Here is a 19,257-nt window from a genome sequence, read left to right as displayed (position 1 = left end):
GTAGTCTGTGTGGTGTGTGTGTGGTTTGTGTAGTCTGTGTGGTATGTGTGTGTGGGGTTATGTGGTCTGTGTGTGTGTGTGGTTTATGTAGTCTGTGTGGTGTGTGCCTGTGATTTTCGTAGTCTGTGTGTATGTGGTTTTTGTAGTCTGTGGTATGTGTGTGGTGTATGCGTGAGTTTTCCCTCATTTCCAAACCATTCTGACGTTGTAGACAGCGTGCCCGCTGCGTGATGGTGAGTGGGGTCCTCTGCCTGTGTGTGACAGAGAGTGAGCCCCTTGGCCTCCCTGCGCTTCTGTCCACAAGATTGAGCTGCTGACGATGGGCAGTGTGAGGATGGGACAGCGGCTGAGACCGTTGCGGGCAGGGCTCGGCAGGGGTTAGCTTTGCTGATGAGGAGGCAGCTGTGGGGCCTCGGGGCCTCTGTGGGACCCTGCTCCCCGCAGAGCTGCACAGCAGGTTGCTGAGTGAGAACACCACCCTGGGTGCTTGTGAGAGGGGAGGATCACCTGCTCGCAGCTGGGCCCCCAGGCCTTGCCCTCTCTGTGGCGGTCCCTCCTGCCTTCCTGTGACCCCGTGTGCGGGGACAGGGACGAGACACAGTGGAAGGAAGCTCAGGGCCTGCAGCCGCAGCAATGTGGCCTCCCCAGACCTCCTGGGAGAGGTGTGGGTTGGCGCCTTCATTCACGCGGCAGCTTCGGTTACCTGGAAGTTAGTCCACAGAGACGTGGGTGCTGGCCTCTGTGCACAAGCCAGCTCGGTGTTATTCTGGTGGGAAAATGCCTACACGCTTGACCAAGGTGCTGTGGGCATGAAGCTTGCCTGTGGAGGCAGACTTAAAAGAGTTCTTCAGCTGGGCACGGTGGCTCACGCCTGTAATCCCAGCACTTTGGGAGGCCAAGGCAGGCAGCTGCAGGTCAGGAGATTGAACCCATCCTGGCCAACACGGTGAAACCCCGTTACTACTAAAAATACAAAAAAAATTAGCCAGGTTGGTGGTGGGCACCTATAGTCCCAGCTACTCAGGAGGCTGAGGCAGGAGAATCGCGTGAACCCTGGAGTCGGAGGTTGCCGTGAGCCGAGATTGCAGCAGTGCACTCCAGCCTGAGCGACAGAGCGAGTCTCCTCAAAAAAAAAAAAAAAAAGTTCTTCAAACCTGTCTGATCTCCTTAATGAGAGGAGTGGCTAGCTGTTTTGTGGTATGGAAGGCCGAAGGCGAGCGACGTGCAGACCAAGTGCCATTTGCCCATCAATTGACAGCAGGTTGAATTCAGGGCTCAGACCCTATCCTGGGTCCCTTGAGGGACTGTTGCCCACTGGCATTGCTTTGTGCGTTATGCTCTAGCTATACCTGCCTCTTCTAAAGGTCAGGGCTTCTGATATTGGATGTTTGTGATTTTGACTTTTCATATATATATATTTTTTTTTTTGTTTGTTTATTTGTTTTTTTTGTTTTGTTTTTGAGATGGAGTCTCGCTCTGTTGCCCAGGCTCTGCAGTGGCACAATCTCGGCTTATTGCAACCTCTGCTTCCTGGGTTCCAGCAATTCTCCTGCCTCAGCCTCCTGAGTAGCTGGGATTACAGGCATGGAGCCACCATGCCCAGCTAACTTTTCTTTTTGTATTTTTAGTAGAGATGGAGTTTTGCCATGTTGACCAGGCTGGCCTTGAACTCCTGACCTCAAATGATCCACCCGCCTCGGCCTCCCAAAATGCTGGGATGACAGGTGTGAGCCACCGTACCTGGCCTTGACTTTTCATCTTAAAGTACTATCGGGATAGGGGCCTTGGAGGTCTACCTGGGAGGGGACAGCTGCTGCTGCTGTTTTCAATAAAACACCCTCCCATCTTTGAGTTCTGGTTTTATCCATTGCTATTGTTGCCAGTCTCAGGAAGCTGGAGGTCTCCCAGGCACCCCAGCCCCTCTCATCTCTCCAGTTGTTCTCCCTGAGAATCTTCCAGACCAGCACTGATGAACAGACCTCTCTTTCATGATGGAAGTGTCCTGTAGCTGTGCTGGCCAGCATGGCAGCCACTGGCCACACGTGGCCACACGTGGCTACTGAGCACCCGAAACGTAGTCAGAAATGCAATTTTTAATTTTAATGAATTTTTAAAAACATTCAGATTTAAGGATCCTGGAGATTGTTTGTACAACAATGTGAATGTACCTAACCTGACCGAATGGGACACTTAAAAGTAGTTAAGATGGTAAATGGGATGGTATGTTTTATGGTATGTTTTTACCACAATTTAACCAAAGAGAAAAGTCAGCACAGGCAAGATACAAAAAGACAGATGGCTATGTGATTCCACTTACAGGAGCTACCCAGAGGAGTCAGATTCATAACGACAGAGTAGAATGATTGGTGGTTCTCAGGGGCTGGGGGGAGAGTGCAATAGAGAACTGGGGACAGAGTCTCACTTTGGGAACATGAAGTTCTGGAGATGTGTGTGTGTAAGTAAGTGCATTCCCAACAATGAGGATGTACTTACTGCCACTGACCTGTGCACTTATGTTGGAAACAGATGCTCGGTGCTACGAAGAAAAATCAGCACTGAGACAAAGGATCTCTCAGCAAGCAATTTTGATTTCCTCCACTGCAGGAAGGGCACCCTCGCCAGCCATCTTACCACGAGGGTACAATGAACAGATGAAAGCAGACATGTTTATCCCTTATGCATTTGGGGTCATCCTCACTGCTGGGTCTGATCTCCGTTGGCTGGAGCCAGACCTCACAATCTAAACTGAAACCCGATTGGCTAATAACTTAAAACTTTTGTAAACAGGTAAAAGCAATGGAGAGCTGGGACATGCCTGTGAGCACGTCCAGCACAGATATCTCGGTTAAATTACAAGGACACAGAATGTGCTATGTGCCTGTAAGCATGGCGTGTCTAACAGCTACAGAGGATAGGGCTTCACAAAGAGTTATCAGCACATTTATTCTTTAACAGGAAAGAAAATTTGAAGAGGAACTTTTCTACTTCCCACAATTTACAAATGGTTAAGATGGCGAATTTCAGCCTATGTATATTTCATCACAACAAAAAAGAAAGTCAGCAACATTCAAAGACAAACATTTTTTATTTAAATAGCCGCACGTGGCCATTGGCTACCGTGTTGGACAGCAGCTCTAGAGCCATGGAGGCTGGGGCTGCACTCACTGTGGTCTCTGCTGCAAGACAGAGTGGTGAGGGCCACCTGGTCCCAGCTCTGCGCCCTGAAGGTCTGAATGAATGATTCCAGCAGCCGATGCTGAGGGAGCACTCACGTGTGCCGGGGGCTCCCTGCCTGCCCTCTTGCTGTGTCTTTACGATAGCCCTGAGCGATGGGAGTCAGTGCTATCCCTGGGATCAGCAGCAGGAGACGGTTCCAAAGGCACAGTCCTAACCAGGCAGCTGTACTCAGCTCCAAACACTCATCATATTTAGTGTTTGCAGTGCCCAGGTAATTACAGCCCTCTGCCCTTTTGCCTTTCTTAGATTAGGTGCCGGGTCTCAAAGGATTTCACGATCGTGCCTTCACTTGATACCAGATTCTCCTGCCTGAAGTGAGAGGAGGGATGGATTACTTTACTTTAAAATATTTCCGACTAGGTGCAGTGGCTCTCACTTGTAACCCTAGCACTTTGGGAGGCTGAGGCAAGCAGATCAATTGAGCCCAGGAATTTAAGACCTGCCTGGGCAATATGGCAAAACCCTGTCTCTACAAAAAATACAAAGGCTGATGCAGGAGAATCACTTGAACCCAGGAGGCGGAGGTTGCAGTGAGTGGAGACGGTACTCCAGCCTGGGCGACAAGAGCAAAACTCTGTCTTAAAAAACAAAAACAAAAACAAAAAGCCCGACTTGGTGGTGTGCACCTATAGTCTCAGCTGCTTGGGAGGCTGATGTGGGAGGATCACCTGAGCCGGGGGGGTCGAGGCGGCAGTGAGGCTTGATTGCATCAGTGCACTCCAGCCTGGGTGACAGAGGGAGACTCTGTCTTAGAAGGAAAAAATATGCCCCCCTTGAGTTTATGCAAAGTATTTGCCAACCCCATACCCCGCCCGGAAACATCACAAGTCTTTCTCTGCAGTTTGCAGATGGCGTATACCTGGTTCTGCTCATGGGCCTTCTGGAAGACTACTTTGTTCCCCTCCACAACTTCTACCTGACTCCGGAAAGCTTCGATCAGAAGGTATGTGCATGGTCTCCGTCCTTGGTAGTGGCTCAAGAAACGCTCATTGAAATGCAGGGCATAGAACATTCTGGCAGCTCTTTCTGCGGCCTGGCTGCATTCTTCAAAAAGTAAAAATCGCACAAGTGATACTGCAATTAGATGGAACTCTCGGCAGAAGAAATGAGAGGCCCATCAGCAGTGCACAGCGCATCCGAGTTTTGTTTGCCACATTTTCTTTGGGATCTTTTCCACGGGACTGTGTAGTTTTTTTGCTTTGTTTTTTGAGATGGAGTCTCGCTCTTGTTGCCCAGGCTGGAGTGCAGTGGCGTGATCTCAGCTCACCGCAACCTCTGCCTCCCGGTTCAAGTGATTCTCCTACCTCAGCCTCCTGAGTAGCTGGGACTACAGGCGCCTGCCACCACGTCTGGCTAATTTTTGTATTTTTAGTAGAGATGGGTTTTCAACATATTGGCCAGGCTGGTATCAAACTCCTGACCTTGTCATCCTCCTGCCTCAGCCTCCCAAAGCGCTGGGATTACATGCGTGAGCCACTGCGCCCAGCCGGGACCGTGTAGTTTTTAATAATTGTGGTCACATCTCAGTAGAGTTGTAAACCCTTCCCCTGTTCTGCTGCAGATCCAGCGCCTGTGGTTTTCCCTGCCGCTTCCCAAGCTTCCCAAATGCCATGTCCAGTGGTGGCACAAAGTCCCAAGCATGGCTCCATTACCAGTGTCTCCCCGTTCCCCATTCTTGGCCATCAACTTGAAAGTGTTTCTATTTTTTTTTTTCCTACTGAAACAACAGAACATCTTTTTGACATGGAGTTTGTTGTTTCATCCCTGTGGATTGTTTTCTTGGGAAAATTTCTCAAATAGGGTCATCTGGGTCATTCCTTTCAATCGGGCTGGCCCACGCCCCCGGTCCCGCTGTGGCCACCCTGCGCGTGGGTTCCTCCCTGCTGTCTGCCCTCTGCCAGGGCTTCTGCAGTGAAGCCGCTCATGGCAGTATTTAGTGCATTGCCTTTAAAAACTTGGCCATGGATGGTCTATGTTGCTTTGGATTCACGGGCATCTGTCACTTTATTTTCCCCAAGTGTTAGACCCATGAGTCAGGGAGGCAGACAATGTAAGCTGGTGGTGGCAGCCAGAGAAATAGCAGAAATGGGGCCAGTGTTTATCAATCTGCCCACTGCTGGCACGTTGCAGTCTATTTGCTTGTGGCCAAATGTTGTTCCTGTCTCGCCTGCTGAGATGGAATCAGGACAGATTAGAGAGGTCTTGGCACATGGAGTCCACGTTGAATCGAGAGAGAGAGAGAGAGAGTGAGTGAGTACAAGAGGGAGTGCAGAGGGAATGAGCAAAATTGTGCAGAACTCACCAGGAAACGCGGGTGCCTGTGCTGCCACCCTGGGAGTGAATGGGCAGACAATGCAGTGAAGACGCCCGTGCGTCTCCGGGCCCTGACACGGCTGGTTGCAGAAACATTGTTTTGGAGAGTTCTTTTCTTTGTTCAAACTAATAAGGACGCTGGCGAGAACAGTGAGTGTAGCCAGGAGACTTAGAGCTGGGTTCTTTCCAAGACAAGGCTTTGTACAAATGTCAGAGGCGTCATCTCCTGGGCCCTGGCCTTCTTACCTTTGAAACTTGGATGAAAGTCTTTGACAATGGCTGCCCTGGCCTGCGAGGCTTGGGGAGGCTTGAGTCATCTGCTTTCCCCTCTGAATCGCAGCGAGGAAGGGAAGGCTATTTTCAGGTATAGCACGCAGCACACCGTTTATCCTATTCACTCAGGAGAACGGGAGCCTGGGGTGGTGGCATGGCTCTGCGGGTGGCTGGAGACGGATGTCAGCAGCTTCGGAGGATGGGAGGATGGGGGGCTGGGAGGAGTTCCTCCCCCGGCCCCTGCATTTTCCCCCTTTCTCCTCGTGGTATGATGGTCATAATGGCAGCTGCTGTCAAGTCTCCCTGGGCCCATGGTATTTATTATCTATCTTGTAGCCCTCACGACCCCTGGACAGGTGGGTGGTCCCCTGCTGCGGAGGACTTGCCCACTTCAGGCTGGGCCCAGCACCCATGTGCTCAAAACTGCTTGCAGACAGGATGTTGGTGACATCCCCTGCTCCTGTCTCTTATGGGCTGAGACCCTGAGATGCATTTGCTCTGGCCCTGGGAATCCTTACAGCTGCTCCACATTTTTGGAGGAGGGACTGAAGTTCAGTGAGTAAAACCAGAGATGCATTGTGAGCTGCTGTCCCGAGGGTAGTCATGGCTTATGGTTTGAAACAATTGCATTGGATTAAAAAAGAAAAAATCACGCTGGACAGCTCACAGCCTGTAGGCTTCTGCCCTGTGAGCTACCTCAGAGGTGTGAGTGTGGCCTGGCTTTTTTTTTTTTTAAGAAGGAGTTTCACTCTTGTTGCCCAGTCTGGAGTGCAATGGTGCAATCTTGGCTTACCACAGCCTCCGCCTCCCAGGTTAAAGTGATTCTCCTGCCTCAGCCTCCCAAGTAGCTGGGATTACAGGCATGTGCCACCTTACCCGGCTAATTTGTATTTTTAGTAGAGACAGGGTTTCTCCATGTTGGCTAGGATGGCCTCGAAATCCTGACCTCAGGTGATCCACCCACCTCGGCTTCCCAAAGTGCTGGGATTACGGGCATGAGCCACCATGCCTGGCGTCCCTGGCTTTCTGTTGCAAAGCCACCCTGGAGCTTTACCCTACACTGGCCATGTGCTGAGTGCCTTGCACCCCTTGGTCATCATTTTGGGAGACTCTGCAGGCCCCCGTCTCTGTGGAGTGGGGTGTACCCTGGAGACGTGGAGATGTTTCCTAGAAGAAAACATGAGTTGCTTCCCCTCAGCTGATCCCCTCAGCATTACTGGACGAGGACAGGGAATCTCAGGAGGGCTTCGAGGCCAGCCCAGGGTTGCACAGCCAGCAATGGCAGAGCCAGGAGGGTCCACTCCTGTTCCAGAACCTTCTATTCTTCCTTCACCCGGCCAGGTTGACTGAAACCTTTTGAATTGTGGAGAGAAAGGATTTCTGCCCATGTGGCTGGCTAGAAGCAGGGCCATGTATGGCCTGATCTTCGCTGGGCCTTGGGGACTCCCACTGCAGTCAGGGTTGGGGTGGGTGGTCCCCAGTCCTCGCCAGGAGCTGCGTTCTGGGAATCTGCCGTGATCCTGTCCTGCGGGGCATGGAAGGTGGCTGAGGGCAGAGGCAGGGACCTGAGAGAGGACAGGCATGGGACAGTGGCAGTTTCCTGCCCGACATTCCCTCAGCCTGTGAAGAAAGCAGAAGGAAAATCCCACTTCCAAACCAATCACTGTGGGGCCGAGCGTCTGCAGAGCAGAGAGGGCTGGAAGGGGCTTGGAAGGGGCTTTGCTCTCCCCTTGAGCTGTTCTCTCCTGGGGCAGGGGGGACCACCTCGTTGCCTGATCACACTCTCCAGCCGTCTCTGAGCGTCTCCATGTGTCACGCATCTCATCCCCAGCTCCTCCTGAGCATCCCCCCTTCTCTGCGTGAAAGAGGATTCCTCAGGCTTCAGAGGCGTACGGGAGAGGCACGAAAACAGACTGGTCCAAATTGGTGCTAACTTTCACACCGGGGAAGAATCTTTCCTTAAAAGAAAAATACTGAGTAGTAATAGACGCCTTTATTCCAGGGGAAGTCATGGTAGGTGGGGAGGTGGCCTGCTTTCTGCAGCATCTAACAGCATCTTTTCTTGCCGTTCCCCCTCTTTGCTCTCCTGTCTCCATCTCCATTTGGGGTCAAGCCTGTTGTATGTGCGTGAGTGTGCATGTGTGCGTGTGCACACGTGTGTGAGAGCTAATTTGATGACATTGACGGTGATTAGCTAAAGGGACCTGTGTTGCTAGGGGAGCCGAGGCAGGAGGCTCTTGGAGGAGAATGGGCACAGATTCCAGATCAGACTTAAACGTGTTTCAGTCCTGGTTCCATCCCTTTGAACCCTGTGCCTTTTTAGGGCACTGATGTCCCAGCACCCTCCTCCGGGAAGGAAGATGGCACCCAACCTCACACAGGGCCGGGAGGGGAAAGGGAGCCTGTGCCAAATGCACCTGCCCCGTGGCGGTTGCTCCCTGCCCTCTCCTTAGGGGAGCTGCTCTCTGCACCCTCCACACAGGCTATTTTGCTCCTTCCCCATTTCCAGTGTTTGGCCACCCTCAGACCTAGCCCTGCTGCAGCCCACCCCCATATCCAGGCAGGCTGTCCTGCAGGGTTGGGTATCTGCCCTGTTGCCTGGTGTTCTCATTGGTAGTTTCCGAGTTGGCCTCTGGAGCAGGGTCTTGGTTTGCTCACCCTCCTCGCCTCCAGGGTGGACATGGCCCGCCCTCCTTCCAGGCGGTGTCTTCCCCACTGACCCCATGTCTGGCCATACCCTCTCGCGGTTGGTGCTGGCACACCATTCACCCCCTTGCTTCTCCGAGCACAGCACGCGCGCACTGTGGAAGCTTTTCCAAAGCACCCCACGCTGTTTTCCAGTGTTGTGCATTTGATTAACCCAGGGAAGCCTCTTTTTCCTGGTTAATTACTCAATTACATTGCAAGTCAAATTGTTCATGCTTCTGATTCATTGACCTCAGAATCATGAAAATATGATTGTTGAAAGGATTTTTTGCTTTGTTTTTTTGTTTTGAGATAGACTGTTGCTCAGTCGCCCAGGCTGGAGTGCAGTGGAACGATCTCAGCTCACTGCAACCTTGCCTCTCGGGTTCAAGCAATTCTCATGCCTCAGCCCTCAAGTAGCTGGGATTACAGCTCTGCACCACCAAGCCCAGCTAATTTTTTTAATTATAGCAGAGACAAGGTTTCACCACGTTGGCCAGGCCAGTCTCAAATGCCTGACCTCAAGCGATCCACCTGCCTCAGCTCCCAAAGTGCTGGGATTACAGGTGTGAGCCACCGCGCCTGGACGTGACGTTTGATTGCTAAGAACCCTGACATCTGTGTTTTTGCTTGATGTCCCCTCCTCCCATCAGCTTTGGCTTGTGGCAGGTGGGTGGCTGGATGTAATCTGGTTCATCACCTGTATCCCTCTCCAGTGGTCTTTAAACACAGCCCAGAAGGCTCTTATTTTAAATCTGTTCAGCCATCACTAGCAGAATGAAAGCTTCTAGGACACTGGGCGCTGAGTAGTCATAGACCCTTTTATATCAGGAGAAGTCATGGTAAGTGGGGAGGTGGCCACCTTTCTTCAGCATCTAACAGGACCGGCACACTGCAGGCTGACACTTGCAGCCACTATGGGTCTGACTTCAGTTCTGACCAGCCCACTGTGCCTGCTCAGTGCTGGGGCCCTCCCTGCCCCAAGGGCACCCCATCCTGCAAAGGCACAGCCTTACTAGCAGCTCTGTTTTTTGGGGGAGGGGGGCACATGGAGTCTCCCTCTGTCACCAGTCTGGAGTGCAGTGGTGCCATCTCAGCTCATTGCAACCTCCGCCTCCCAGGTTCAAACGATATTCCTGCCTCAACCTCCCGAGTAGGTAGGACTACAAGTGCCCGCCACCATGCCTGGCTAATTTTTGTATTTTTAGTAGAGTTGAGGTTTCATCATGTTGACCAGGATGGTCTTGAACTCCTGACCGGGTGATCTGCCCACCTCAGCTTCCCAAAGTGCTGGGATTACAGGCATGAGACACCATGCCTGGGCACGTGTAGCTCTTTCTAGCCCTTCCTGGGGCAGTGCCCAGGCCTGCAAGCTTCTGCTCGGGACTCATCCCCTCTGGGCCTTGGTTTCCTTCTCTGTAAAATGGGGTCATTGTGGGCCAGGCACAGTGGCTGATACCTATAATCCCAGCACTTTGGGAGGCTGAGGCAGGTAGATCACTTGAGCCCAAGAATTAGAGACTAGCCTGACCAATGTGGCAAAACCCATCTCTAAATAATAATAATAATAATAATAATAATAATAATAATAATACAAAAATTAGCCAGACACGGTGATGCATGCTTGGAGTCCCAGCTACTGGAAAGGTGAGGCAGGAAGATGGCTAGAGCCTGGGAGGCGGAGGCTGCAGTGAGCCGAGATCTTGCCACTGCACTCTAGCCTGGGTGACAGATCCTGTCTCAAAAAAGGAAGGAAGTAAGTAAATAAATAAGTAAAATGGGATCTCTGTGACTTCTCATCACATGGCTGGCGTCTGGGGCAGAGCAGGCTCTTGTTGGCTGTGAGCCCTTGAAAGCTGGCCAGGCACCTCACCCTTCCATCTCTCCACGTAGACCACCAGTGTGGGGAGCGAGAACCACCCAGGAAGTGCACGTGGCCCTCTGCAGACTTCCTCCCCCATCCCTGCCCACGCTGTGGCCTGCCCTGGGCTCAGTGGGTCCTCAGTGGACCTCAGTGTTCCAGAGGTTCTGTCCTATCTACACTGGCTGTCCTCAAGCCGTGGGCAGTGGATGGGCCTGGGCTGGGGACGGTTGCTGGACCCCACCGCTGACCCGCCCCCTTTCTTGGCAGGTCCATAATGTATCCTTCGCCTTTGAGCTGATGCTGGACGGAGGCCTCAAGAAACCCAAGGCTCGCCCTGAAGGTAATGTCCCTGGCTCAGGTTCCCGTGGGAGGGCTGGGTGTGGAAGGGAGGAAAACCGGGTCCCAGCAGTGGCCGGAAGGCTGGCGTGTTGTTCCCCCGATGGGCCCCGCATCTCTGGCTCTGGGGCGAGGGTTTGCCAACCCCAGCTCCCCCGTCTCCTCATTTTGGGGACCAGGAGGACTTTGCTGGTGGAGCTGGCAGTGCCAGTTCTTTAATAACCACTTTGAAGGACGTGGCCTCTGCCCACAGACCTCAGGATGAAGTACGTCTCTAGCTGGCCACTTGGGCTGGAAATGCAGCTTTGTGGCCTGAGAAGGTATTAAAGGCTTACTCAAATTTAATGTTGCTTGGGGTGGAGGTCTCCTGGTGCTCAGCCGAACGCAGTGCTTGGGAGCAGGGACTTGGCGCACTCCTGCTCCTTGTGGGTCTGAGCTGGGGGTAAGAGACCAGCAGAGCCGGGGTGGGAGGTCACTTCACTGTCCCCACCTGGCTCCTGTGCTGATTTGCCTGTACGAGGACTCTAACCCGAACGAGCATCAGAATTCCTGGGAAGGGTTCTTCAGAAGTGCTTGGGGACGGCCAGGCTCAGTAGAACGTGGGTGGAAGTGCCCGTGAGCCCTGCTGAAAAGTTACAGGGTAGAGTTGAACATTAAAGGCTCTGATAAGTCCTGTGTGACGCCATCTCTTTGCTGCCATCAAAACCTTTGCCATGTAGGAGGAACCCACAGAACTCAGACACTGTGGTTTATGCCCGTGGGCCCCCGCCTTGACCATGGCTCCCTACCCAGCCCTGCTCCCTCTCCTGAGTCCCCCATGGTAATACATGAGTCAGGGGTCCGTGACGCTTACGTCTGTTGCCAGCATCCACTCAGTGGCGGGCTGTGTAGAGTCTCTGACATAGCGAGAAAGCGGATCCCGTCCCTTGCATCCACCCACCGCAGTTGCCGTCTCCTGCCAGTCCACGGGGAAGCCCTGGCCGGTCCCCTCCTGCCCGTGTGCCCTCCTCTCAGGGTTTCACGGGACGATTCCACACCCTCCCCTCTCATTGCATGCATGGCTGTTTATTCTTTTTTGCTTTGAGACAGGGTCTCACTCTGTCGCCCAGGCTGGAGTGCAGTGGTGTGATCACAGCTCACTGCAGCCTCTGCCTCTTGGGTTCACACCATCCTCCCACCTCAGCCTCCCAAGCCGCTGGGACTAAGGTGCACACCACCATGCCTCGCTGATTTTTTAACTTCTTTTTTTTTTTGTAGAGGTGAGGTCTCACTATGTTGCCCAGACTGGTCTCAGACTTCTGGGCTCCAGCGATTTGCTGCCTCCCATTACAGGCACGAGTCCCCATGCCTGGCCTTGTTGATTTTTTTTGTTTTCTTTTTTGAGATGGAGTCTCACTCTGTCTCCAGGTTGGAGCACAATGGCATGATCTTGGCTCACTGCAACCTCCGACTCCCAGGTTCAAGCGATTCTCCTGCCTCAGCCTCCTGAGTAGCTGGGATTACAGGCACACACCACCACATCCAGCTAATTTTTGTATTTTTAGTAGAGATGGGGTTTCACCATGTTGCCCAGGATGCTCTCGATCTCCTGACCTCATGATCTGCCCGCCTTGGCTTCCCAAAGCGCTGGGTTTAAGGGTGTGAGCCACTGCACCCGGCCTGTTGATTCTTCATTGTCCCACCCTCTGCACTAGAGTGGAAGCCCCAAGGCAGCAGGGCTTTGTCCACTGCATGCTGAGAATAGTGCCTGGCCTGGAAACTGCTCGACAGCACTGGGTCGAAGCCTGCGTCCAGCGGGCATGTGGCGAGCTGCTGCCCGTCGGGGCCGGCGTGGCCTGGGTCTCTGGGACTCCTCGTGGCTGCTGCCCTGCAGCCCTTTTGTTGCTGTGAGGCAGGGGCATGAGGGAGTGGCTGGGGGCCCAAGGGATGCTGCTCTGCCTCTCCCAGCTGTGTGTCCTTGGACAGGTTACTTTGCCTTTCTTAGCCAGGGCCTCCTCATCTGTGCAGGGGAGTGACCATGGCACCTGTGTCCACAAACCTCATGGGGTCGCTGGGGGAGCAGGTGCATCACACAGGACTTGTCAGAGCCTTCAGTGTTCAGCTCTGCCCTGTAACTTTCCAGCAGGGCTGACGGGCAGTGCCACCCACGTTCTGCTGAGCCTGCCAGCCCCTCAGCACCTGTTAAGCTCAAGGGAGCTGCTTCTATGAGCACTGGAAGAGGGTCCTGCTCACAGAATTAAATATATGATGAGATTAAATATATGAGATATTTGATGAGATTATATTTGAAGAGATTATATATGATGAGATATAAACGATGAGATTATACATGAGATTATATATGATATATATATGATGAGATATATGATGAGATCATAAATGATGAGATCATATATGTGAGATCATATATGATGAGATTATAAATGATGAGATTATAGATGGTGAGATCATATGTGATGAGATTATATATAATGAGATTATATATGAGACCATATATGATGAGGTCATATATATGATGAGTATATATATAATGCAATTATATACAATGAGATTATATATGGAATTATATATGGTGATATTATGATATGATGAGATTAAATATATGATGAGATTATATGTGAGATTATATGATGGGATATATATGATGAGATATATATGATGAGATTAAATATATGTTGAGATTAAATGTATGATGGAATTATGAGATCATATATGATGAGATTATAAATGATGAGACCGTATATAATTAAATATATGATGAGATTAAGTGTATGATGGGATTATGATGAGATCATATATGATGAGATTATATACGATACGATTATATATGATGAGATTATATATGGTGAGATTATATGGTGGGACTATGTATGATGAGATTAAATATATGATGAGGTCACATATGATGGGGCTATATTTGATGAGATTATAAATGATGAGATTATATATACGATGAGATTGTGTATGATGGGATTATAAATGATGAAATTATAGATGGTGAGATCATATATGATGAGATATATGATGCGATTATATACATGATGAGATTATATATGATGAGATCATACATATGAGATCATCTATGATGAGATTATATATATTGATGGTTAGCGTTAGTGTATGGTTGGGTCACACACCGTCAGGGAGGAGAAATCCTTGCTCATGTCTGCTGAGGGCTTGGCTGGGGCTTCCTTTAGTCTCCCATAACCCAAAGCCTGGGCCCCATCTGTAGCCTGGGGTCCTCTCCCCCATACCCTCAGAAGAGCCCCTGGTGGCCCTTGGCCTCTGAGCTGCTGAGGGAACTCTGTTTCTTTGCTCCCACAACCCCCCACCCTTCTTTTTTCCTGAGACAGAGTCTTGCTCTGTCACCCAGGCTGGAGTGCAGTGGCTCTATCCCATCTCACTGCAGCCTCCGCCTCCCGGGTTCAGGCAATTCTCCTGCTTCAGCCTCCCCAGCAGCTGCAATTACAGGCACCTGCCACCACGCCTGGCTAGTTTTTGTATTTTTAGTAGAGATGGGGTTTCACCACATTGGCCAGGCTCGTCTCAAACTCCTGACCTCAGGTGATCCACCCGCCTCAGCCTCCCAAAGTGTTGGGATTACAGGTGTGAGCCACTGCACCCCGCCCTTTGTCCCGTTTTTGAGGAGTGATGCAGGAGCATGTCCAGAGGCCAGGACATCCTCTGACAGGCTGGCCTCCGAGGAGGGGGTGTGCCCTGAGCCGGGATGTGCTTTGTACTCATCTGCCTCTGAGAGCGTGGCTGGATGGCATGTCAGGAAAGGCACCACGGACTCGTGGAAACCAGGCCAGAGGCAGAGGCGCTGGCCCAGGGCAGATAGCCTCCCAGGCAGGGTCCCTCGGTGTCCCAGGGCCTTTGTCCAGCCCGGCAGGGGACAGACCGGGTCTGCAGTGCTCATTAGCACCTTCGCTGGGCCAGCCCTGGCCAGGGACCAAGCCGCGGAGATTTATGAGATGGGGTCCCTGCTGGGCCTCTTTACTTTGTGGCTGATTCAAGGAATGAGAGATTTTTCCTTCTTCATTCAAAACCAGCTGGGGAGCAAGAATCGGGACGTACCAGAGATGAGAATGACACGGAGAATGGGGCACGGTGGCTGTGGCCTCCCTGACACCCTCCTCCGAGCTAGGCAGCCTTACCTGGGTACTCAGAGCTGGTGGGGAGGGAGGCAGTGGCTGTGGCCTCCCCCACGGGCCTGAGACTGCCCTGTCGGTGCCCACCTGGAGGAAGCAGAGCAGTCTCACGCTCCCTGCACATGGTGCGTCTGAACAGCCAGGCCTGTACCTTGTCCCCAGGCCCCCAGCTCTGATGAGCATCCCAGCTCCCTGCCCCCTTGGGGGGAGCTGGAGGAGACTCCAGTGGGGTCCCCGACCCTGCCCTTAAGGAGGCCCCTTGCCTGAGAGAGAGCCTTGTCGCTCGCTAGAATTTCGCAGGGCTGAGTGCCAGAGCTGGTTGGTGAGGTGGGCCTTTGGGGAGCACAGAGGGACTGGAGTTCACGGGTCACAGAATGGGATTCCTATCTCCTGGGCACAGGTGCTGAGTGGTGGCTGTGGTTAGCAGGGTCTGGCAGGGGTGCAAGGGCTGAGTTCTGTTTGTCCAGTGAGGCTGTCTGGAAGTTTTCAGAGCTCAGACCTGGGGGCATCAGTGCCAGGCTGCTGCTCTGGTCTCCCTGTGAATCCCCCATGGGAGTGGACTCAGTGGGGGTCAGCAGGCGATGGCCCCCACCTCTGGGATCTCCTCTGTCCCCGCTGTTCCCCTCGCCTTGGCCGCCTCCAGCTCCATGGCACCATCCTCCCTCCCCTGCCTGCTCTGGGCTGTCGGGAGCTGGGGTGGACCCATCAGGCCAGGGGGAGACCCCGGGATCCTCAACGGGCCCCAGGTGTGTCCTCAGCCCGCCGAGCCGAGTTCAGCTCTGATCCTGCTCTGACAGCACACTCGCAGGCAGGTCCTTTCCCCACGGTGAGTCTTGGTCTTCTTTGTGGAGTGAGAGGGAAGGAAAGGAGGCCGTACGGTTTCTGACGAGGTTGTGCGAGTTGAGAAACTCCACCTCAGTGACAAGGACAGCTGCTGATTCTTAGCAGCCACCCCACCTGCTCTCTCAGTGACAGATGCCATTTCTTGCCCTTGTGGTCAGGCTAAAGCACGGGGTCACCAGTGGTTACCTTTGGATCACAGGAGTCAGGGCTCAAAGGGCCTTGAGTGTCATCTGGTCCGGGCCTATTTTACTGATGAAGAGACTGAGCCCCACTGGCAGCATGGGGTGCCCCCCCCCATACCCTCAGAAGAGCCTCTGGTGGCCCTTGGCCGCTGAGCTGCTGAGGGAACGCTGGTTCTTTGTCCCCCTGCCCCGCCCCCGCTGGAGTCTTGCTCTGTCACCCGGGCTGGAGTGCGTGGCGCAATCCCAGCTCACTGCAATCTCCACCTCCTGGGTTCAAGTGATTCTCCTGCTTCAGCCTTCCAAGTAGCTGGGATTACAGGCACCCGCCACCATGCCTGGCTAATTTTTGTATTTTTAGTAGAGACGGGGAAGTCACTTAGAGGTCACAGAGCAAGTGAAATGAACAAGGTGCCTGGTTCCCAAGAAGGTTCTCTTCCAACCAAAGAAAGTGGCCCAAGACTTCCAGGGCCCCAGAGGAAGCTGTCGGGTCCATCAAGTGTTACTGGGGTTTTTGGCCCCAGTAAGTCTCATTAGCTACATCCCCCAACCAGTCCTTAGACACCTCCGGATGCAGATCCAGGAGGGGCTGTGGGAGTGTCTCTGTCCTTGTGTCCCAGGTGCTTGTCCCTGCAGGGTGTCAGCCTGCACCAGGAGCTCTCACACAACCTGTGTGCCTGCAGAGGCACTGCCCAGAGTGTCCTGGACAGGGTGGCGGTCAGTCTTTAAGAGGAAGCACTCTGGGGATGCAGCAGCTGGTGTCATGCTGGAGACGTGGCTTCTGAGAGTAACTACCGCAAGGACGGAGAGGGCATGGCCCCTGAAGTTTCTCTGTTTCCTTCTGCAGACGTGGTGAACTTGGACCTGAAATCCACACTGAGGGTTCTTTACAACCTGTTCACCAAGTACAAGAATGTGGAGTGACGGGGGAGCTGCGGACGGAGGCAGGAGTGCTCCGGCAGGAAAAGCAGCGTCTGTCTGTGCCCCGTGCCTTTCCAGGGAGGCAGACGCCTTGGGCTTCTGGTCCCAGCTGTGTGACTGTCATCCCCACCGCACCCTTACCCCCCTCTACCCTTACTCCACCCCCCAACCCCCCCCCCCCCCCCCCCCCCCCCCACCCCCTGCCCCCCCCCCCCCCCCCCCCCCCCCCCCCTTTTTTTTTTTTTTCTCAAGATGGAGCCCCCCCCCCCCACCACCCTCCAGTGTCAACACCTGCCTAGAAAGACATTAACCACAGATACAGAGGATCTGCCTTCCATCAAAAAGCTCCTTACTTCTGTCAGTGTTTTTTTTTTCTTCTTGGCTGTTGTTCTCAATCCCCTTTCCATGTAATTCCCAAAGGGCGAGAGCCTTTGAAAATGCAGGATTCTAAACACCGGCGCTTGCGTTTGAGGCCTCGAGTCACCTCAGTTGCGTGGGATGCTGAGTCCGTTGTTGTCTGCCCTGGCCAAAAGATGAAAAAAAAAAGAGCCCGAACCCCCGTCCCCTGCTGATTGAGAGCACCCTGCATTCTGCCTGCTGGTGGAATGAGTGATCACAGGCCCTCAGAAGCTGCGGCATCAGCTCTGCAGAAACGCCTGCTCCCTGAGGTCCTGCGCTTGGTGGCTCACCGGGGACCTCCTGGGCTGGGCTCTCCTTGGAAGAGAGGCCTTTTTAATAAAAGGGTTTTGCAGTTTGAAAAACTTTAAAGTGACAGAAGCTTAGATGTGACACGAGTGTTCTCCACCCACATTCCTGTCACTTCTTGGCCACTCCTTGTTGTTTTAATGTAGCTTTTGCACAAACATCCAAGACCCAGGACAGCCCAGCTGCCACAGTCCTCGGAAGGAGCCGTTTGCTGGGGCCGTTTCTGAATTTCTCACTGTGGTTGAGGGGCTGGGTCTGGGGATGGTGGTTCTAATTGTGCTGCTGGAGACAGCGTGGGCCCGAGCTTTCCCCTTCAGAGGCCCTTTTAGGGACGGAATGCCTCTTCGGAAACCTTAAAATGAGGGTGTGCATTGGTTCACTGGCCTTGTGTAATCAAGTGCCACAGGTGAGTCTTGCAGATGTCAGAGAGTCATGTCCTCAGGCCTCTCACCTTTGCTTCTAGATGCCGGCTTCTCCCCGTGTCTTCATGTGGTCTCCCCCTGTGTGTCTGTGTCCTCACTGCCTCTTTTATCTTTAGTATTTTTTTTTTGATACAAGGTCTCACTGTCACCCAGGAGTACAGTGGTGCCATCTCAGCTCACTGCAGCCTTGATCTCCCAGGCACAGGTGATCCTCACACCTCAGCCTCCCAAGTCGCTGGGACCACGGGTGCACACCAATGTGCCCATCTAATTTTTGTATTTTCAGTAGAGACAGGGTTTCACCGTATTTCTGAGGCTGGTCTCAAACTCCTGGGCTTAAGGGACCCACCCACCTCAGTCTCCCAAAGTGCTGGGATTAGAGGCATGAGCAGCCTGCCCAGGCTGACCTCCTCTTCTTAGAGGGGTGGCTGGGTGCGGTGGCTCACGCCTGTAATTCCAGCACTTTGGGAGGCCGAGGCGGGTGGATCACGAGGTCAGGAGTTCAAGACCAACCTGGCCAAGATGATGAAACCCCGTCTCTACTAAAACTATAAAAATTAGCCAGGCGTTGTGGCGTGCACCTGTAGCCCCAGCTCATGGGTAGGCTGAGTCAGGGAATTGCTTGAACCCAGGAGGTGGGGGGTTGCAGTGAGCCGAGATCGCACCACTGCACTCCAGCCTGGCAACAGAGCAAAGACTCCATCTCAAAAAATTAAAAAAAAAAAAAAAAAAAAAAAAAAAAAAACCCACCACAAAAAAAAAAAAAAAAAAAAAAAGGGCTGCCATCCCACTGGATTAGGGCCCACTTCTATGACCTCATTTAACCTCGATTACCTCCATAAAGACCCTCTTTCCAAATATCAACATGCAGAAGGTGCTGTGGATTAGGACTTGGGCATGTGGATTTCAAGCGATGTCATTCCCCTTACAATGGGAGGATATGAAATGTTCATCTCATTCTCCCTGTAGCCCCGACAGCATCTTCCTTTACAGCATCTTATAAAAGGAGACACTGCTCACTCGGTTATGGGCTATTCACCCCCTCGCTCACCCCAGCTCTGGATCAAGCCACTGCACTCCAGCCTGGGTGACAGAGTGAGGCTCTATCTCAAAAAAAAAAAAAAAAAAGAGCTGCAATTTTCAGCCAAAATGAGCAGTCCCAGCCCATTCTGTGTCATCAGAGGGAACAGGTCGGTTACTCTGGGAGGAGGCTTCAGCTTCGCAGAATTGGCAATCCCATCGGCCATGCCTTCTGCGCCAGCCTCTGGTCACAGTAGGTCCCTGGCTGTGGCGCCCCCCCCATGCCCCTCCCCAGCGCCTTCCCAGAG

At 52.8% G+C, this 19,257-nt stretch overlaps 1 protein-coding gene across 2 annotated transcripts in view; it reads left to right on the top strand.

Annotated features, from left to right (window-relative positions):
- Positions 1-16,981, top strand: part of PARVB (parvin beta) — a 144,786-nt gene extending 127,805 nt beyond the window's left edge. For both annotated transcript variants that reach the window (XM_017529509.2, XM_017529511.2), the window contains exons 11-13: positions 4,079-4,180; positions 10,640-10,712; positions 16,729-16,981. In XM_017529509.2, the coding sequence (XP_017384998.1) occupies positions 4,079-4,180; positions 10,640-10,712; positions 16,729-16,805 (252 nt within the window). In that variant the 3' untranslated portion in view covers positions 16,806-16,981. The remainder of the gene's footprint in view (positions 1-4,078; positions 4,181-10,639; positions 10,713-16,728) is intronic.
- Positions 16,982-19,257: the final 2,276 nt, after the last annotated feature.

Source organism: Cebus imitator, unplaced genomic scaffold (genome assembly GCF_001604975.1).
Source record: "Cebus imitator isolate Cc_AM_T3 unplaced genomic scaffold, Cebus_imitator-1.0 Scaffold59, whole genome shotgun sequence".
Lineage (NCBI taxonomy): Eukaryota > Metazoa > Chordata > Mammalia > Primates > Cebidae > Cebus > Cebus imitator.
This window is presented reverse-complemented; position numbering and strand designations above follow the sequence as displayed.